General features: G+C 41.8%; 1 protein-coding gene across 5 annotated transcripts in view; it reads right to left on the reverse strand.

Moving 5' to 3' along the window:
• The window catches only part of rsh (radish), a 122,389-nt gene that overhangs the window by 13,105 nt on the left and 88,466 nt on the right, over positions 1–20,818 (reverse strand). For 2 of the 5 annotated variants that reach the window (XM_069311192.1, XM_069311191.1), the window contains 4 exons: positions 14,402–14,559; positions 2,389–2,571; positions 1,708–1,812; positions 270–506 (listed from right to left, as the gene is read on the reverse strand). In XM_069311192.1, coding sequence (XP_069167293.1) covers positions 270–506; positions 1,708–1,812; positions 2,389–2,571; positions 14,402–14,559 — 683 coding nt within the window. The remainder of the gene's footprint in view (positions 1–269; positions 507–1,707; positions 1,813–2,388; positions 2,572–14,401; positions 14,560–20,818) is intronic. The other 3 variants (XM_069311195.1, XM_069311193.1, XM_069311194.1) reach the window with 3 other exon arrangements.

The following is a 20,818-nucleotide window of genomic DNA, read 5'->3' on the forward strand; positions in this document are numbered from 1 at the left end:
TGGTGAGAACCAAATGTTACCAAGCACACAGCACATCTGGTTAATGTAATGTAGTAATGTACAGCTTGGCACTATACAACATTGACAGATCCAAAGGAACAGTAAAGGAGATAAATATATTTCTGCTGAAAAATTATTGCCTATTAGAAAGAAGAAATGATAACGGACAAGTTACAATATTTTTTCTCCCACTTCAATTGGTCCAATAATTTTTACACAGGGAAAAATGGAAGGACGAGGCCAAACTGATCTTAAATCCAAATACTAACCTTGATGAGATCCTGTGGAGATATCCTATAAGGTTTGAGCTCCCTGGTGAGTCGTTCCATGATGCAGCGGAACTCAACACGTGAGTCAGCTTTGGAGCCACCTTTGGTCTTGACACGATTCTTTGCCCAAGCCAACATTGCCTCAAACTTGGTGATCTCTGCCACCTCTAGGTTCCTTGCCATCATCATGTGTACCATCGACTCCGACAACTGAAGGAAGTCGGGGATCTGGAACACCTGCACCGAGGAACACCAGGAAAGCAGGCACATTAGAGGCTATAGAAAAGTTTATTACTTTTATTAAGTTAAGAGTATTAACTTTTGTAGAGAGTTCTGTAGAAGAAATGTGTAAATAAATGTTTGGACTACCAATGGAAACATAAGTTTTTGGGCACAGATTGGGAGGGGAGGGTGGGGGGGGGGGGGGGGAGAAGTGAGAGGTTGGAGGCAGTTTGTTCAACCAAAAAACTCCCACTGAACATAGAAAAGACCAACTACATTCAATTTTGAAAGAAATCATCAAACGAAATAAACATTCAAGGAATAAATATAAGCAATGGGAGTAAAAGTGAGAGATCCCTAGACTTGTACATTCTATGGCAGTAAGAGGGGTCTGCAGGCAGCTTTACAAAATACAAATCCTTATTATAAAGAAGTTGGGTTCATTCTCGACTCTAAATTGACCAGGTCAGGTCAGGCCAGGTCAGAAATGGTTGGTAATGTTTCTTTTTACCTAGTGCCTCTGTTCAACCTAGCAGTAAATAGATACCCAAGAGTTTGTCAACTGATGAGACATTGCATCCAGAGGAAGGTCAGTAATTCCACTTGGGGTGAGGGTGGTGTACCTCTGGCTTGGTCATCCTGCACTGGACGCATTCAGGTGAATTTGTGTCCATTCTATTCTATAAATAGGAGCCGCCTTGTATGGGCCAATAGGCCTTCTGCAGTTACCTTTGTTCTTATGTTCTCTGTACAAGCCTGACATACATACACCAGCCTATCCTCTAAAACAAAAGCACTTACAGTAACTATTGGGTCAAAAGTACCAATATGTACTGATGGACCACCAGAGAATTAACTGTTGTATTATTGAATTTGGACAAACTGGAAAGTTTTTAACTGCATCATAAATATAAGACCTAACATCTCCTAGCAATCCTAGGTATAATATACACTGTCTTAGGCCTATTATAATACACATGCTATACTAGTCCTTAGAATATTTAAGTTTGGTTTGAGCTTTATTTTTCATTCTATAAAATTAAAATAGCACAAAAACTGGGGCTACATCATTACATGTTGGTACTTTCTACCCAATAGTACCATCATTTCAGTATGTGTGTATCAACTAAGTTGATATACATACATAGTCTGCCTGTCCCACAACAAATTATTAGAAGGAAATTAGTGATATAAAACAATAGATGGGTAGGCGCACCTGGACGGCTCTGGTCTCGACGAAGGCGAGTATCATATTGACTAGCTCCGAGGCAGAGGTGTAGCGCCAGTAGTAATTCTCCAAGCTGCTGAGCATATTGCATACCTGCAGGGAAGTGCAGGAAATGAGGCTACCTCTTCCATGGCAACACCAAGAGTGATATTACTGGTAATCATTGTAATCAATGCTCATGCTGATGGTGGGGTGGGAAAGAGTGAGACTAACAATATGGCTGATGAAACAAACAATAAATGTTAATAGTAAACACAATACATGGGTGATGGTAATGATTATGTTCATAGTGATTCTGACAACATACAGCTCTTTCAACCGAGATAACGGGCAGACTAAACTGGAGACCCGCTGCACCCATCCAGGTAATTCACATCTGTTCAGAGAAATATTGACCCATAAAGAATAGGAGGATGATACTGATGAATAAATTATATATGAAACAACTCGCACAACTATCAAGAGCCAACTTACTCATAGGAACATTATCTTCCTCTAGACCAGAAGAGAACTTAGTCTATATGCTTACTGCTCCAACTCAGCTTACTACATCAACCATTCCATCTTTCTCAACCTGTCCCATCAAACTTACTTTCAACAAACCTCATCATCATTTCCTGTTGACCATACCCACCCCCCAGAACCCCCCCCTCTTCACACCCAGCTCACCACTTCAATCCTGAGGAACTGCTTGGCATGGTGGAAGCAGGCCTGCAGCAGCTCCGGCAGGTCATAGTGTTCAGCAGCACAGATGAGGCCCGGAATGGAGGTGCAGGTCAGGGGACAGGACCCAGTGTGCAGGTAGTCCAGTAAGATCCTCAGAGTGTCCTGCTCGAACTCGATGATGGTAAACTGTTGGGACCAAGAGACATCAGCGAGGGCTTAAGGCAGGCACCAATGAAAATGGAAGACTGCCAAATGGAGAGGTGTGGACAAAGGGGTGACAGAGATGCAAGGGAGGTTCCAAGGGGAGTTAGTGTAGGTTAGATAAGGAAGGGGTCGGAATGTTGCTAAAGACTATCAAAAGCATCAGATTTTATCATGTAGTAGTTAATTGGTCATCGAGTACAGTACTGGGTTCGAATCCCAGGTGGGACAGAAATAGTGGGATGTTTCCTATCATTTAATGACCTGTTCACCTAGCAGTTAATAGGTATTCAGGAGTTGGTCAGCTTGTTGTGTTTCATCCTGGGGATGGTCAGTAGTTCAACCTTGGGGGGGGGGGGGAAGACTTCGATATATGCGTAACATACCGTATATACTGTACATATACTGTACAAAATGAATTAAAATAAAACAATCTTTGTGTAGGTCTAGAATTTCAGGACAGTTCTGGGAACATTAGCACAGGTCAGGGAACATTAGCACAGGTTAATGTAAGTCTGGAGAGTTGAGTGTATTTTAGAATGAGTTGGGACAAATCAGGGCCAGCACGAGGAGTACGAGGTCAGAGCAGGTCATGATGTAAGACGGAAAGTGTACATCAGTTAAGAATTAGAGAAAGATAACAGTATTTGGAAACTCTGGGATTTTATTATTTTTCCTTGACAATCATTGCTCTACAGTTAGTGTTATTACGAACAATTCTACAACATTAACTTTTTAATATGATCAAGTGGTTTCTACAGGAAGATAATTTAGGGTATATACGTAGTGTTCTCTACGAGTCTAGTTACGTTTGCAATTTGAATATCAAAGTTTATAATATTTAAAACAGATATTTTTACATCAATCTCTACATTTGTATTCAACATCATTTGTTTATTCTATATTTGTGGGATTATCATATGTGTGCATTGGGGTTGAGGCCTCTCGACCTCTGGAGGGTTAAGGCCACCACAATACCTTGACTGACCAACCAGCAAGACTACTTTAATCCCAACCATAGACCAAGACTATGTAAACTAATCATGTATATACATCTAGAAGCAATGTACACCTGCATGGATGTACATGGCATGCGTGATGCCTGGTAATGTATCGGACTTTACATAATTATTTGTACTGATGCACAGAGGTACAAGTAATTTTGACTTATGGAGACATTCATAATGTCCCACAAATATAGATTAGGATAATATAGTATCATTGTGACATTTGAAAAGGTTCACAATTAAAGAACACAATAGTGGCTTGCACGAACAGCTGAAGCAAGCCATCGTGACTACAACAGCTGAAGCAAGCCATCGTGACTACAACAGCTGAAGCAAGCCATCGTGACTACAACAGCTGAAGCAAGCCATCGTGACTACAACAGCTGAAGCAAGCCATCGTGACTACAACAGCTGAAGCAAGCCATCGTGACTACAACAGCTGAAGCAAGCCATCGTGACTACAACAGCTGAAGCAAGCCATCGTGACTACAACAGCTGATGCATGTAAACATGAATACAACAGCTGATGCATGTAAACATGAATACAACAGCTGATGCATGTAAACATGAATACAACAGCTGATGCAAGCCATCGTGACTACAACAGCTGATGCAAGCCATCGTGACTACAACAGCTGAAGCAAGCCATCGTGACTACAACAGCTGAAGCAAGCCATCGTGACTACAACAGCTGAAGCAAGCCATCGTGACTACAACAGCTGAAGCAAGCCATCGTGACTACAACAGCTGAAGCAAGCCATCGTGACTACAACAGCTGAAGCAAGCCATCGTGACTACAACAGCTGAAGCAAGCCATCGTGACTACAACAGCTGAAGCAAGCCATCGTGACTACAACAGCTGAAGCAAGCCATCGTGACTACAACAGCTGAAGCAAGCCATCGTGACTACAACAGCTGAAGCAAGCCATCGTGACTACAACAGCTGAAGCAAGCCATCGTGACTACAACAGCTGAAGCAAGCCATCGTGACTACAACAGCTGAAGCAAGCCATCGTGACTACAACAGCTGAAGCAAGCCATCGTGACTACAACAGCTGAAGCAAGCCATCGTGACTACAACAGCTGAAGCAAGCCATCGTGACTACAACAGCTGAAGCAAGCCATCGTGACTACAACAGCTGAAGCAAGCCATCGTGACTACAACAGCTGAAGCAAGCCATCGTGACTACAACAGCTGATGCAAGCCATCGTGACTACAACAGCTGATGCAAGCCATCGTGACTACAACAGCTGATGCAAGCCATCGTGACTACAACAGCTGAAGCAAGCCATCGTGACTACAACAGCTGAAGCAAGCCATCGTGACTACAACAGCTGAAGCAAGCCATCGTGACTACAACAGCTGATGCAAGCCATCGTGACTACAACAGCTGAAGCAAGCCATCGTGACTACAACAGCTGAAGCAAGCCATCGTGACTACAACAGCTGAAGCAAGCCATCGTGACTACAACAGCTGAAGCAAGCCATCGTGACTACAACAGCTGATGCATGTAAACATGAATACAACAGCTGATGCATGTAAACATGAATACAACAGCTGATGCATGTAAACATGAATACAACAGCTGATGCATGTAAACATGAATACAACAGCTGATGCAAGCCAACATGACTACAACAGCTGATGCAAGCCATCATGACTACAACAGCTGATGCAAGCCATCATGACTACAACAGCTGATGCAAGCCATCATGACTACAACAGCTGATGCAAGCTATCATGCCTACAACAGCTGGTGCAAGCCATCATGACTACAACAGCTGATGCAAGCCAACATGACTACAACAGCTGATGCAAGTCAACATGACTACAACAGCTGATGCAAGCCATCATGACTACAACAGCTGATGCAAGCCAACATGACTACAACAGCTGATGCAAGCCAACATGACTACAACAGCTGATGCATGTCAACTTGAAAACAACAGCAGATAAGTGTAAATATAAACAACAGCTGGTGCATGGCAACATGAAAACAACAGCTGGTGCATGGCAACATGAAGACAACAGCAGATGCATGGCAACATGAACACAACAGCTGATGCATGTCAACAACAAAACCAGGGGCTAAGGAACTATATGCATAATCATTTCGGGAACTTTAAGCCTTGAAGCAAAGCAGGTTTCATACTTGATATTAAGTTTCACTCATCGCTATTTTAGGAAGAATATTCTCTACCTGAAATATTTAAAAAAGACAACACAGGTGGAGAAAGCACATGACAAGGAGTGGTCTTTTCTTATTTAATAAGTAAAATGGGGCAACATTTGATTAAAAATAATTAGCTTTGCATTTGACAACGCTGCCGACACATTACATAAACTTGGTACTTTTGTGTAGAGTGAACTTTATGTTGAAGTCAACCAAGAAAATAAAAACTTATAATTTTACCACAAATTAAAAAAAATCAAAGAAGACAGCACTGTATAGACAAATAAATCCCCAGAACTTCTCTGGTACCACCACTGTATTCAACTCTGTTATAGCTTTGACAAATATATACAACATATTGTATAACAATCCTGGATAGGTTAAGAGGGATAGCATCCAGATGAAACACCTCTTATTAATAACGACTCCAGTTCCCAGAATAGTAGGATTACAGAAAGGACACATGACCATATTTCGATAGAAGACATTATCGCAGGTACATTGACAGTTGGGAATAGAGGTGACATGGTCAGGCGGTCATAAAGGATAAGAGGATTGGACCCAAGATAACAGCCCAGCTCCTGTGCCAGGTAAGTCCACTACGGGCTCACCATAGCCCATCCTACTTGGGACTTTTTGTTCCGAGTAGCTGAATCTAAAACAACAACACAAGAGCCTCATTAGACATTGCGATGTAAGTCTCGTCCTAACCACACACTCGGATCTTGACAAAGCACTCAGGAGAGTGCAAAAAACTTTGTGTAAATTTCTTTCATAAAGTTCACAAATACACAAGTGTGGTAATTACCTAAGTGTAGTTACAGGATGAGAGCTACGCTCGTGGTGTCCCGTCTTCCCAGCACTCTTTGTCATATAACGCTTTGAAACTACTGACAGTCTTGGCCTCCACCACCTTCTCACTTAACTTGTTCCAACCGTCTACCACTCTATTTGCGAAGGTGAATTTTCTTATATTTCTTCGGCATCTGTGTTTAGCTAGTTTAAATCTATGACCTCTTGTTCTTGAAATTCCAGGTCTCGGGAAGTCTTCCCTGTCGATTTTATCAATTCCTGTTACTATTTTGTATGTAGTGATCATATCACCTCTTTTTCTTCTGTCTTCTAGTTTTGGCATATTTAATGCTTCTAACCTCTCCTCGTAGCTCTTGCCCTTCAGTTCTGGGAGCCACTTAGTAGCATGTCTTTGCACCTTTTCCAGTTTGTTGATGTGCTTCTTAAGATATGGGCACCACACAACAGCTGCATATTCTAGCTTTGGCCTAACAAAAGTCATGAACAATTTCTTTAGTATATCGCCATCCATGTATTTAAATGCAATTCTGAAGTTAGAAAGCATAGCATAGGCTCCTTGCACAATATTCTTTATGTGGTCCTCAGGTGATAGTTTTCTATCTAGAACCACTCCTAGATCTCTTTCTTTATCAGAATTCTTTAAAGATTTCTCACATAATATATAGGTTGTGTGGGGTCTATGTTCTCCTATTCCACATTCCATAACATGACATTTATTAACATTAAATTCCATTTGCCAAGTGGTGCTCCATATACTTATTTTGTCCAGGTCTTCTTGAAGGGCATGACAGTCATCTAAATTTCTTATCCTTCCTATTATCTTAGCATCATCAGCAAACATATTCATATAATTCTGTATACCAACTGGTAGATCATTTATGTACACAATAAACATCACTGGTGCAAGAACTGAACCCTGTGGTACTCCACTTGTGACATTTCTCCATTCCGATACATTGCCTCTGATTACTGCCCTCATTTTTCTATCAGTCAGAAAATTTTTCATCCATGATAGAAGCTTACCTGTCACCCCTCCAATATTTTCCAGTTTCCAGAACAACCTCTTATGTGGAACTCTGTCAAAAGCCTTTTTTAGGTCCAGATAGATGCAGTCAACCCAACCATCTCTTTCCTGTAATATCTCTGTGGCTCGATCATAGAAACTGAGTAAATTCGATACACAGGATCTTCCAGATCGAAAACCATACTGTCTGTCTGATATTATATCATTTCTCTCTAGGTGTTCTACCCATTTAGTTTTGATTAGTTTTTCCAATACTTTCACTATTACACTTGTCAATGATACAGGTCTATAATTGAGGGGGTCTTCCCTGCTGCCACTTTTGTAGATTGGAACTATGTTAGCCTGTTTCCACCCGTGTGCTACGATTCCTGTACACAGGGATGCCTGAAAGATCAGGTGAAGTGGAATGCTGAGCTCAGATGCACATTCTCTCAGAACCCATGGTGAAACGCCATCTGGGCCAGCTGCTTTGTTCTTACCGAGCTCCTTGAGCATTTTTTCCACTTCGTCTCTAGACACCTCTATGTGTTCTATGTTGTTCTCTGGAATTCTTATTGTATCTGGTTCCCTAAAGATTTCATTTTGTACAAACACACTTTGGAACTTTTCGTTTAGTGTTTCACACATTTCCTTTTCATCTTCCGTGAATCTATTTCCCATTTTCAACCTCTGAATATTATCCTTTACCTGCAATTTGTTGTTTATGAATTTATAGAATAGACCTGGTTCTGTTTTACATTTGTCCGCAATCCCTTTTTCAAAATTTCTTTCTGCCTCTCTCCTCACTGCCGTGTAGTTGTTTCTCGCATCTTTGTATCGCTGGTATGTTTGGGGGTTCGGCCTCTTCCTGTATTGATTCCATTTTTGTGTCTTTCGGTCTCTAGCCCTCTCGCAATTTCTATTGAACCAATCCTGTTTCCTAGTTCTGCATCTCTGTTTTGGTATAAATTTTTTTTGTGCCTTTATCATATATTTCACAAAACTTGCCATACATCTCATTCACTTCCTTGCCTAGCATCAAGTCTGTCCAATTATACTCACTAAAAAAATTTCTAAGGTCACCATAATGTCCTCTCCTGAAGTCTGGTTTTTCAACTGCTTCAACCTCCTTATTTTCTTCCAGCTTATAACGCATTGCATACTTTATTCCCAAAAAGACATGGTCACTTTTACCCAAGGGAGGAAGGTACTGAATGTCAAATATCTCTTCCTCCTTCCTGGTAAATATCAAATCTAGCATGGAGGGAACGTCCCCTTCCCTCATCCTCGTAGCTTGTTTAACATGTTGATACAAGAATGTTTCCAGGATGAGGTCTACAAATTTACAGGTCCAAAAATCTTCTGTTTTAGCTTCATATGCTTCCCAGTCTATGGATTTCAAGTTGAAGTCACCGACTATCAACAGTCGTGATCTATCGTTATCCGCTCTCGCTATAATCTCTCTCATTATTGTTATAAGACCTTCACGTTTACTATCTAGCTCCTCCTTTGACCATGTGCTGCTTGGCGGTGGACTATATGCATTTATCATCATTAGTTTATCATCCTCATAGCAGATCTCTAGTGCTATTATGTCAACTTCTTGTGGATTGGCAGTCATTATTTCCTTCACCTTTAGGTGTTCTTTTACCAGCACAGCAACGCCACCGCCTTTCCTAATTTTTCTGTCCCGTCTCCAAATTGAGTAGCCCCTTGGGAATATGACCTCATTTAAAATTACATCTTCAAGTTTTGTCTCCGTGAGTGCAACAATGTCTGGTGTCTGCAGCTGTATTACATCACTTAACTCCAGTATCTTCGATCTCACTCCATCTATGTTGGTGTATGCAATCTTCAGGAACTTGTTCCCCCTCTCCTTATTCTTCACTCCCCCTCTCTCTATTGATTTTGTTGGTTTGCCTTTATGTACCACTTTACTGGTTTGCCTACCCCTATCACTTTGTAGAAAAAAGAATTTATTTCTTCTTCATTCCTGCTCTCATTTAAATGTTTTGCCTCGGCGAGGTTCAGTTTCAGCTTCTCTCTATCTTCTTTTGAAAGATCTCGTCTTAACGACCACCCTTTCCCATCCTCATCCCTTTGCAATTTTCTAGCATTCCTTAGTACTTCTTCCATCTGTTTGGCACCGTTTAGGGTGATCCTCAAAGGTCGATCTTTCCCTTTTACGTACCTGCCTATTCTCCTGTAGTCGCACACATTCTCTCTGTTTGTAAGACCTTCCACGAGGCCAACAATTTTATCTACTACTTTAGCTTCTTCTACAGCTCTTTCTGACCTAGATGTTATCGCCTTTTCTTTGCAGCCAAAAATGATCAGGGACTTACTCCGATCAACTGTGTTTTGCACCAACTTCGGGTTAGATGCCAATTCTTTCCTCACTTCTAGCCTAATGTTTGTTTTATCTTGGTTGCTGCAGTGTTTGACTTCCTTTACTGCTTCTTCTATTTTTTCCTTCTCCTTGGCCACTTGTGCATAAGTGAGTTGCATATCTTTCTTGCACTGTTCTATTCCCTGTGTAACTTCCTCCATCTGTGCTGACAAAAGCTGTTTCTCCTGTTGAATTTCCTTGCCTAACCTATTGTAGTCATTTATGTTTAAATTTACTTTAACTTCTTCCAAAGCTATTTTTAAGAGTTTATTTTCTTCTTCCATGGCTTTGCAATTTGTTTCCAATTGATTCTTATCCTTGCGCAAGTCTTTCACTAAACCCTCAAGACATAAAACTTTGCTATTCAAATGGTCATTACTTTCTTTCAATTTACTAATTATTTCTACATGAGAGTTCACTATAGTATCTAAATTTACCAACTTGTTATGTAGACTACTAATATCAATGCTTTCTTCATTGAATCCCTCAAAATCAAGCTCTGTTTTGTTTTTCCCCTTGCCAGTGGCCATCTTGAATGTTCTTCTCTGCACTGTAAACACTAGGGCAACTTTTTCTCATCCGATTTTTATTACATCCGATTGGTTATGGACTATTCATGCCCATGCCACCTCTTGGGTGGCTTAATCTTCAATCAATTATTCTTCACAAGTGTGGGTTTTTATCCTAAATCCTGAACTTTATATTATAGTACGCAGATGTTGGGAGCACAAGAGAATAAAGGACAGTCTTATCTGTGAAAGGTCACTTCACGATAGTGTGGACACTAGGAAGCCTTCACATCACCAAGATGTTGGGCGCACGAAAGAACAAGGGATAATGCCATTGCATACATAGTTCCCAAGAATATTGTACTCATGGCAACTTCAGTTGAGTAGGAAGCTCAGATGAAATTACTGGTACTTACAAAACGATAAGAAGCGATGAGTTGTTGCCTTTTAAATTAAGAATTAGGAAAGACCCTAGTCCAAAGACCAGAGCTACAAGACGGTATGAATGCAAATGACGCAGGACGTGAAATAAAATATATGTAGTGTGTTTTAGGCCTAGGAAGGGAAGGCAAGTTTAGGTTAGTTTAGTTTGTCTTTGCAACATAAGCAGATCATTTTCCGGTTTGTCCAAATTCAATAGTACCGATTTTTACTTTCTAAGTGTGTTGTACGTCGGTATATGTACTATAGCCCTCATCCTTCGTATAAGTATGTACTACCAAAACAGAAGGATAGCTGGATATTTGTACAAAGTTCCATGAAGATACAGCAAAATCTGAAATAGGTACGTCTTAATGGGTTCTATGGCACAGTGATATACCTTCAGTTCACACCTAGGGACCCGGGTTCAATCCCCAGGCAGGACAGAACCAGATGGGTACGTTTTCTTTCACCTGATGCTCTTGTTCACCTAGCAGTAAATAGGTACATGGGAGTTAAGCAACTGTTATGGGTTGCATCCTGGGGAAGATCAGTCGCTGGCCAAAGGGGGCTGCAAAAACATAAGGCTTGGTGTTCCACAACAATGGGGGATCCAAATCCCTATCTTACACCACAGCTCCGAGACACAGCAGCCTCCAAGTAACACATGTTAACAACAAATACTCGCCCACAAGAGGGCATTGAGGGCCATTATACAAAAAGAATCCAACCCTTGCAGAGGAGTTATGTGACATAGCAGTGTAATAGGAAAATTTAGTCCCCAAGGGAAGTGAATGCACTAGGGGCTAATTAGAAGCTAGAAAGACATGTTTAGTGTAGGCAGAGTGTGGCAGCCCCATCTTGTACCAGAGTATATTTATGACAAAGCTATGGGTTGCCATACAGTATTATCCTCATTCTACCATGCTAAAATCATATTATTTATTGCATTAACATGAAAAATTATCCAGCAACTTAGTGCTTTATAAATGAGAGAGAAAAGGTACAATGAATGGTAGTGAGAGAGGAAAAAAGAGAGAAAAGAGATGTAGAGGGGAAAAAAAAAAAAGTGATGGAAAGAGAGAGAGGGGGTAGCATAACAGCTATTAGTTTATTGAATTTCAATAGGAATGTTAATCCTGAAGACAACAGAAATAAAGCGAAAGAAAACAAAGACCCTTTTTCTCTCGGTTAACAAAAAAACACTCAAGTCGGTTTCTATTTAAATAAAAATAAGAAAAAGAAAAGTTAACTTTTAATTATTTACGAGTATATTTATTGTTTAGTAAATAAATCAATACAAATTAAGAAGAGACATGAATATTTAAAGCTCCCAAATATTCAGTACAAAACTGACCAGTTAGTCTCACCTGACCCAAGTTACAAATAAGAAATTGGTGGTGTTTACTGCTGTTCGATGTTTCATAATTTTTTTTTAATTATTTTTTACGTGAGAAATCCTAAAATATTCCTAATAACTCAGGGTTTGATTTAAGAAGATACTGAATTTTTTGTAATTAAAAGTAGCATAGAATCTGGCTGGTTCCTGTATGTTGTACTGTACAGTTGTTGTGAAAGTTCCTTATAGTTACCCATTAATATAGTGCATGTTAGTATTCATGTTCTGTTTTATTTGGGTCATTGATGGTGCTGAATGAGGCGTTAACGTGTCAATAGTTGCTGGACGTGCAGTGGCGTGTAATAGGGATTAACTGATGGTGCTTGCATTACTTGTAAGTGTATTTGAGTTGAGGAGCCATGAAATATGCTATGAATATGGTTATGAGGTAATAATGAATAACTATGCACTGACATCACAGAGGATTGGATGGTTACCCGCAGTTGGGCTATGGTTTAATACACAGGTAACCAGGGGGTATCGTAGGCGGGGTAACCAGGGGGTATCGTAGGTGGGGGTAACCAAGGGGTATAGTAGGTGGGGGTAACCAAGGGGTATCGTAGGCGGGGTAACCAAGGGGGTATCGTAGGCGGGGTAACCAAGGGGGTATCGTAGGCGGGGTAACCAGGGGGTATCGTAGGTGGGGGTAACCAAGGGGTATCTTAGGTGGGGGTAACCAAGGGGTATCTTAGGTGGGGGTAACCAAGGGGTATCGTAGGCGGGGGTAACCAAGGGGTATTGTAGGCGGGGTAACCAAGGGGGTATCGTAGGCGGGGTAACCAAGGGGTACTGTAGGCGGGGTAACCAAGGGGTACTGTAGGCAGGGTAACCAAGGGGTACTGTAGGCAGGGTAACCAAGGGGTACTGTAGGCAGGGTAACCAAGGGGTACTGTAGGCGGGGTAACCAAGGGGTACTGTAGGCGGGGTAACCAAGGGATATCGTAGGCGGGGTAACCAAGGGGTATCGTAGGCGGGGTAACCAAGGGGTATCGTACACGGGTAACAGGGGGGTATCGTACACGGGTAACCGGGGGGTATCGTACACGGGTAACCAGGGGGTATCGTACACGGGTAACCAGGGGGTATCGTTCACGGGTAACCAGCGGGTATCGTACACGGGTAACCAGGGGGTATCGTACACAGGGAACCAGGGGGTATCGTACACAGGGAACCAGGGGGTATCGGACACAGGTAACCAGGGGGTATCGTACACAGGTAACCAGGGGGTATCGTACACAGGTAACCAGGGGGTATCGGACACAGGTAACCAGGGGGTATCGGACACAGGTAACCAGGGGGTATCATACATGGGGTAACCCAGGAGTATCATACACGGGTGGCCAAGGATTTAGCATCACGTTGAATGCTGATCGATTAACTAGCATTTGGCCATTGTTTACGAGGACAAGCTGGTGTTTAACCAAAATTTACCTTATTGCAAGATATTTCAAAAGGGAAAACTAAATAAGTGCCAATTATTCAAGGACAGTTCATCTCTATCACATTGCAACTCACACTTAGGAAAGAACATGGGGTGTACGGGGGGGATGGTGATGGAAAAAATGATGGATGGGATGATGATAGGAAGATAGGATGGGGAAGGTACGTAAGAGATGACTGTGGAGTGAAAGTAATGCCCATCCACAGTAATGCAATGGTGGACACTGCAGGTGGTATTCCACTACCTGGCAGTGTTAGTGCTTGCTGTGGGTTTCCCTGTACATTTGGTGCCCATGTACAAGGGGGCATCCATACATTGGGGTGCATGTGTATATGGGGGATGTCTGTGTACATGAAGATGCATGTGGGAGTGTTCGTGTCTTAAGAGTGCACGTATACATATTATGCCAGGTATACCATGTCTGCAGAGAGCTGATATGAGGCGCATATATGTATGTGTGTGTGTGTGTGTGTGTGAATGTGTGTGAGAATGTGTGTGAGAATGTGTGTGTGCACGCGAGCACACGTTTGTGCACAACATGAGGCTGTGTAATATGTGCAGATGTGAGTGCCTATCCGCAGCGGTCTAGTGGTGGACGTGAGGGCGTACACACGTGCTGTGGGGGTTGTGGGCGTGCACGAGTGTGGGGTTTACCGTACTTGGGTCTGGCGTCGCTCGCTGGTCTGGGCCACCATCACACGTACCTCCGCCTGGCAGAGGCGAGCGCGGTCCACCTTGCCGCCGTCCGCACACACGCTCAGACGAGGCACCGCCAGGGCATTCTTGTCCCCCTGCCGCTCCTTGCCCTCCTTCCCTGCTAGGAGAACCACCCAACACATGCTTACTCCCATTCCTATTTCTCTCGTTTTCAATCTGTGTGTGCTTTCCTCGTGTTGGTCTGTCCACCTGTCTATGTTAACCCATCTACGTATATGTCTGTCTCTCTTACTCTCAATTTGCTTCACATCTCCAGTGCAACACAGTGGATATACTGCACAAGGGTACGATACAACCAAGTTTAACGTCTGCTGTTAAATTGTTAACTTTGTCAATACATTCTAACTGATTTTCATGGCAGCCAAAGGGTCATCACACATACTACATGCACATAGCTGTGGCAACTGTGCACAGAATTTTATATTATCTGCACACACACACACACACGCACACACACACACGCACACACACACACACCTAACACACACACACACACCTAGCACACACACACACCTAGGGGTGCCACCTAGGGGTGGCACCCCTAGGGTCAACACTTGCAGCAGAGGAGCTCCAGCATATTTCAACAATCCTAAGTATTGTAGTACAGGTTGATGGTAGTGAGTGGTGTCCCACAGAACATAAAGGTATAGTGCTCTTGAAAAATAGGTGAGATAACAGGAAAGTGCTAAGGGAAGTGAAGAATCGGATGAGAAAAAGTTGCCCTAGTGTTTACAGTGCAGAGAAGAACATTCAAGATGGCCACTGGCAAGGGGAAAAACAAAACAGAGCTTGATTTTGAGGGATTCAATGAAGAAAGCATTGATATTAGTAGTCTACATAACAAGTTGGTAAATTTAGATACTATAGTGAACTCTCATGTAGAAATAATTAGTAAATTGAAAGAAAGTAATGACCATTTGAATAGCAAAGTTTTATGTCTTGAGGGTTTAGTGAAAGACTTGCGCAAGGATAAGAATCAATTGGAAACAAATTGCAAAGCCATGGAAGAAGAAAATAAACTCTTAAAAATAGCTTTGGAAGAAGTTAAAGTAAATTTAAACATAAATGACTACAATAGGTTAGGCAAGGAAATTCAACAGGAGAAACAGCTTTTGTCAGCACAGATGGAGGAAGTTACACAGGGAATAGAACAGTGCAAGAAAGATATGCAACTCACTTATGCACAAGTGGCCAAGGAGAAGGAAAAAATAGAAGAAGCAGTAAAGGAAGTCAAACACTGCAGCAACCAAGATAAAACAAACATTAGGCTAGAAGTGAGGAAAGAATTGGCATCTAACCCGAAGTTGGTGCAAAACACAGTTGATCGGAGTAAGTCCCTGATCATTTTTGGCTGCAAAGAAAAGGCGATAACATCTAGGTCAGAAAGAGCTGTAGAAGAAGCTAAAGTAGTAGATAAAATTGTTGGCCTCGTGGAAGGTCTTACAAACAGAGAGAATGTGTGCGACTACAGGAGAATAGGCAGGTACGTAAAAGGGAAAGATCGACCTTTGAGGATCACCCTAAACGGTGCCAAACAGATGGAAGAAGTACTAAGGAATGCTAGAAAATTGCAAAGGGATGAGGATGGGAAAGGGTGGTCGTTAAGACGAGATCTTTCAAAAGAAGATAGAGAGAAGCTGAAACTGAACCTCGCCGAGGCAAAACATTTAAATGAGAGCAGGAATGAAGAAGAAATAAATTCTTTTTTCTACAAAGTGATAGGGGTAGGCAAACCAGTAAAGTGGTACATAAAGGCAAACCAACAAAATCAATAGAGAGAGGGGGAGTGAAGAATAAGGAGAGGGGGAACAAGTTCCTGAAGATTGCATACACCAACATAGATGGAGTGAGATCGAAGATACTGGAGTTAAGTGATGTAATACAGCTGCAGACACCAGACATTGTTGCACTCACGGAGACAAAACTTGAAGATGTAATTTTAAATGAGGTCATATTCCCAAGGGGCTACTCAATTTGGAGACGGGACAGAAAAATTAGGAAAGGCGGTGGCGTTGCTGTGCTGGTAAAAGAACACCTAAAGGTGAAGGAAATAATGACTGCCAATCCACAAGAAGTTGACATAATAGCACTAGAGATCTGCTATGAGGATGATAAACTAATGATGATAAATGCATATAGTCCACCGCCAAGCAGCACATGGTCAAAGGAGGAGCTAGATAGTAAACGTGAAGGTCTTATAACAATAATGAGAGAGATTATAGCGAGAGCGGATAACGATAGATCACGACTGTTGATAGTCGGTGACTTCAACTTGAAATCCATAGACTGGGAAGCATATGAAGCTAAAACAGAAGATTTTTGGACCTGTAAATTTGTAGACCTCATCCTGGAAACATTCTTGTATCAACATGTTAAACAAGCTACGAGGATGAGGGAAGGGGACGTTCCCTCCATGCTAGATTTGATATTTACCAGGAAGGAGGAAGAGATATTTGACATTCAGTACCTTCCTCCCTTGGGTAAAAGTGACCATGTCTTTTTGGGAATAAAGTATGCAATGCGTTATAAGCTGGAAGAAAATAAGGAGGTTGAAGCAGTTGAAAAACCAGACTTCAGGAGAGGACATTATGGTGACCTTAGAAATTTTTTTAGTGAGTATAATTGGACAGACTTGATGCTAGGCAAGGAAGTGAATGAGATGTATGGCAAGTTTTGTGAAATATATGATAAAGGCACAAAAAAATTTATACCAAAACAGAGATGCAGGACCAGAAAACAGGATTGGTTCGACAGAAATTGTGAGAGGGCAAGAGACCAAAAGACACAAAAATGGAATCAGTATAGGAAGAGGCCAAACCCCCAAACATACCAGCGATACAAAGATGCGAGAAACAATTATACAGCAGTAAGGAGAGAGGCAGAAAGAAATTTTGAAAAAGGGATAGCAGATAAATGTAAAACAGAACCGGGCCTATTCTACAAATTCATAAACAACAAATTGCAGGTAAAGGATAATATCCAGAGGTTGGAAATGGGAAACAGATTCACGGAAAATGAAAAGGAAATGTGTGAAACATTAAATGAAAAGTTCCAAAGTGTGTTTGTACAAAATGAAATCTTCAGAGAACCAGACACAATAAGAATTCCAGAGAACAACATAGAGCGGATAGAGGTGTCTAGAGATGAAGTGGAAAATATGCTAAAGGAGCTCGGGAGGAACAAAGCAGCTGGCCCAGATGGCGTTTCACCATGGGTTCTGAGAGAATGTGCATCTGAGCTCAGCATTCCACTTCACCTGATCTTTCAGGCATCCCTGTGTACAGGAATCGTAGCAGACGTGTGGAAACAGGCTAACATAGTTCCAATCTACAAAAGTGGCAGCAGGGAAGACCCCCTCAATTATAGACCTGTATCATTGACAAGTGTAATAGTGAAAGTATTGGAAAAGCTAATCAAAACTAAATGGGTAGAACACCTGGAGAGAAATGATATAATATCAGACAGACAGTATGGTTTTCGATCAGGAAGATCCTGTGTATCGAATTTACTCAGTTTCTATGATCGGGCCACAGAGATATTACAGGAAAGAGATGGCTGGGTTGACTGCATCTATCTGGACCTAAAAAAGGCTTTCGACAGAGTTCCACATAAGAGGTTGTTCTGGAAACTGGAAAATATTGGAGGGGTGACAGGTAAGCTTCTATCATGGATGAAAAATTTTCTGACTGATAGAAAAATGAGGGCAGTAATCAGAGGCAATGTATCGGAATGGAGAAATGTCACAAGTGGAGTACCACAGGGTTCAGTTCTTGCACCAGTGATGTTTATTGTGTACATAAATGATCTACCAGTTGGTATACAGAATTATATGAACATGTTTGCTGATGATGCTAAGATAATAGGAAGGATAAGAAATTTAGATGATTGTCATGCCCTTCAAGAAGACCTGGACAAAATAAGTATATGGAGCACCACTTGGCAAATGGAATTTAATGTTAATAAATGTCATGTTATGGAATGTGGAATAGGAGAACATAGACCCCACACAACCTATATATTATGTGAGAAATCTTTAAAGAATTCTGATAAAGAAAGAGATCTAGGAGTGGTTCTAGATAGAAAACTATCACCTGAGGACCACATTAAGAATATTGTGCAAGGAGCCTATGCAATGCTTTCTAACTTCAGAATTGCATTTAAATACATGGATGGCGATATACTAAAGAAGTTGTTCATGACTTTTGTTAGGCCAAAGCTAGAATATGCAGCTGTTGTGTGGTGCCCATATCTTAAGAAGCACATCAACAAACTGGAAAAGGTGCAAAGACATGCTACTAAGTGGCTCCCAGAACTGAAGGGCAAGAGCTACGAGGAGAGGTTAGAAGCATTAAATATGCCAAAACTAGAAGACAGAAGAAAAAGAGGTGATATGATCACTACGTACAAAATAGTAACAGGAATTGATAAAATCGACAGGGAAGACTTCCTGAGACCTGGAACTTCAAGAACAAGAGGCCATAGATTTAAACTAGCTAAACACAGATGCCGAAGAAATATAAGAAAATTCACCTTCGCAAATAGAGTGGTAGACGGTTGGAATAAGTTAAGTGAGAAGGTGGTGGAGGCCAAGACCGTCAGTAGTTTCAAAGCGTTATATGACAAAGAGTGCTGGGAAGACGGGACACCACGAGCGTAGCTCTCATCCTGTAACTACACTTAGGTAATTACACTTAGGTAATTACACACACACACACACACACACACACACACACACACACACACTTACAATCCCTGAATACACATTTATGGCCCTGCATATACACTTATTGTCACCTGTGAATTTATTAGATGGCTAAGTTCCCTTCACTGATAGGCCTCTGCACTTTTGACATCACAGGCCTAAGTAGTGGTTGGGTGTAAAGCCAGGTTGCCATGGTAGTCGACAGTAGTCAACACTAGGGAGCAGACTTTGCATGTGTATTCTGGAATAATAAACAACATAACTATTCTCCTCATTTATCTACAGCTCTACTGATATGTCCTACAAGAAAGACGATAACAAGATGGGCAATACTGGTGGCAGCGGTGGGTTAGTATCCCATCTCTGCCACCAGTATTACTTATTCGTTATGCAATTTTCTTGCAGGATGTACTAATAGGGCTAGAGATAAATGACGAGAGAAGTTCTGCTGTTTATTAGTCTAAAACATGCACACGAGGTTCACGCCAACGTTTTAGTCTTGGCTATCAGGGCACCATGCCCTTGGGAACAGGCTGGTACCTGGGCCTGTGATGTCAGAAGTACAGAGGGTTACAGGCCAGAAGTACAGAGGGTTATCAATATTGGCAACCTAACCATCCACCAAGTGACGTGGCTGACACCAACAGTAATGTGACAACTTGCCTAGCTGTTGACATGTTACAGTCGTGTTACGTGTCATGTGAATATTATCATCAAGCTGTTGATCAAAAATATTAATGTCTCAGGAGATGTATTGCAAGGATTACGGACCACTAATGATCATAATATTGCTCTTTTACACATTGTTGGAAAATTACCTATCAACAACAACCAGTAGACAAACTCATAACATTATGGCAGATGTATATACTTATGGTACCTGCATACACAATTATGGCACTTGTACAGACACACTTTTAGCACCTGTGTATACACTTGTGACACTTGCATAGACACTTGAGACCTGTATACCATTCATGGCACTTGTGTGCACACACACACTGCACTTGTGTACACAGCTATGGACCTTGTGTATACACATAACATTCATACACACTTATAGTATATGCACTTATGGCACATGTGTACAGACACACTGATGGTATCTAAGCACAAACCATTATGACACCTGAAACACTGGACTCCTGGCAACAAACACTGGACTCCTGGCAACAAACACTGGACTCCTGGCAACAAACACTGGACTCCTGGCAACAAACACTGGACTCCTGGCAACAAACACTGGACTCCTGGCAACAAACACTGGACTCCTGGCAACAAACACTGGACTCCTGGCAACAAACACTGGACTCCTGGCAACAAACACTGGACTCCTGGCAACAAACACTGGACTCCTGGCAACAAACACTGGACTCCTGGCAACAAACACTGGACTCCTGGCAACAAACACTGGACTCCTGGCAACAAACACTGGACTCCTGGCAACAAACACTGGACTCCTGGCAACAAACACTGGACTCCTGGCAACAAACACTGGACTCCTGGCAACAAACACTGGACTCCTGGCAACAAACACTGGACTCCTGGCAACAAACACTGGACTCCTGGCAACAAACACACTAGGACTCTGGAAACTCAAGTAGACCGCTGGGACCAGTCATGCATTACAGACATACATCTTCACCCATCATGACTA

This window comes from Procambarus clarkii, chromosome 69 (assembly GCF_040958095.1).
Source record: "Procambarus clarkii isolate CNS0578487 chromosome 69, FALCON_Pclarkii_2.0, whole genome shotgun sequence".
Classification (NCBI taxonomy): Eukaryota; Metazoa; Arthropoda; class Malacostraca; order Decapoda; family Cambaridae; genus Procambarus; species Procambarus clarkii.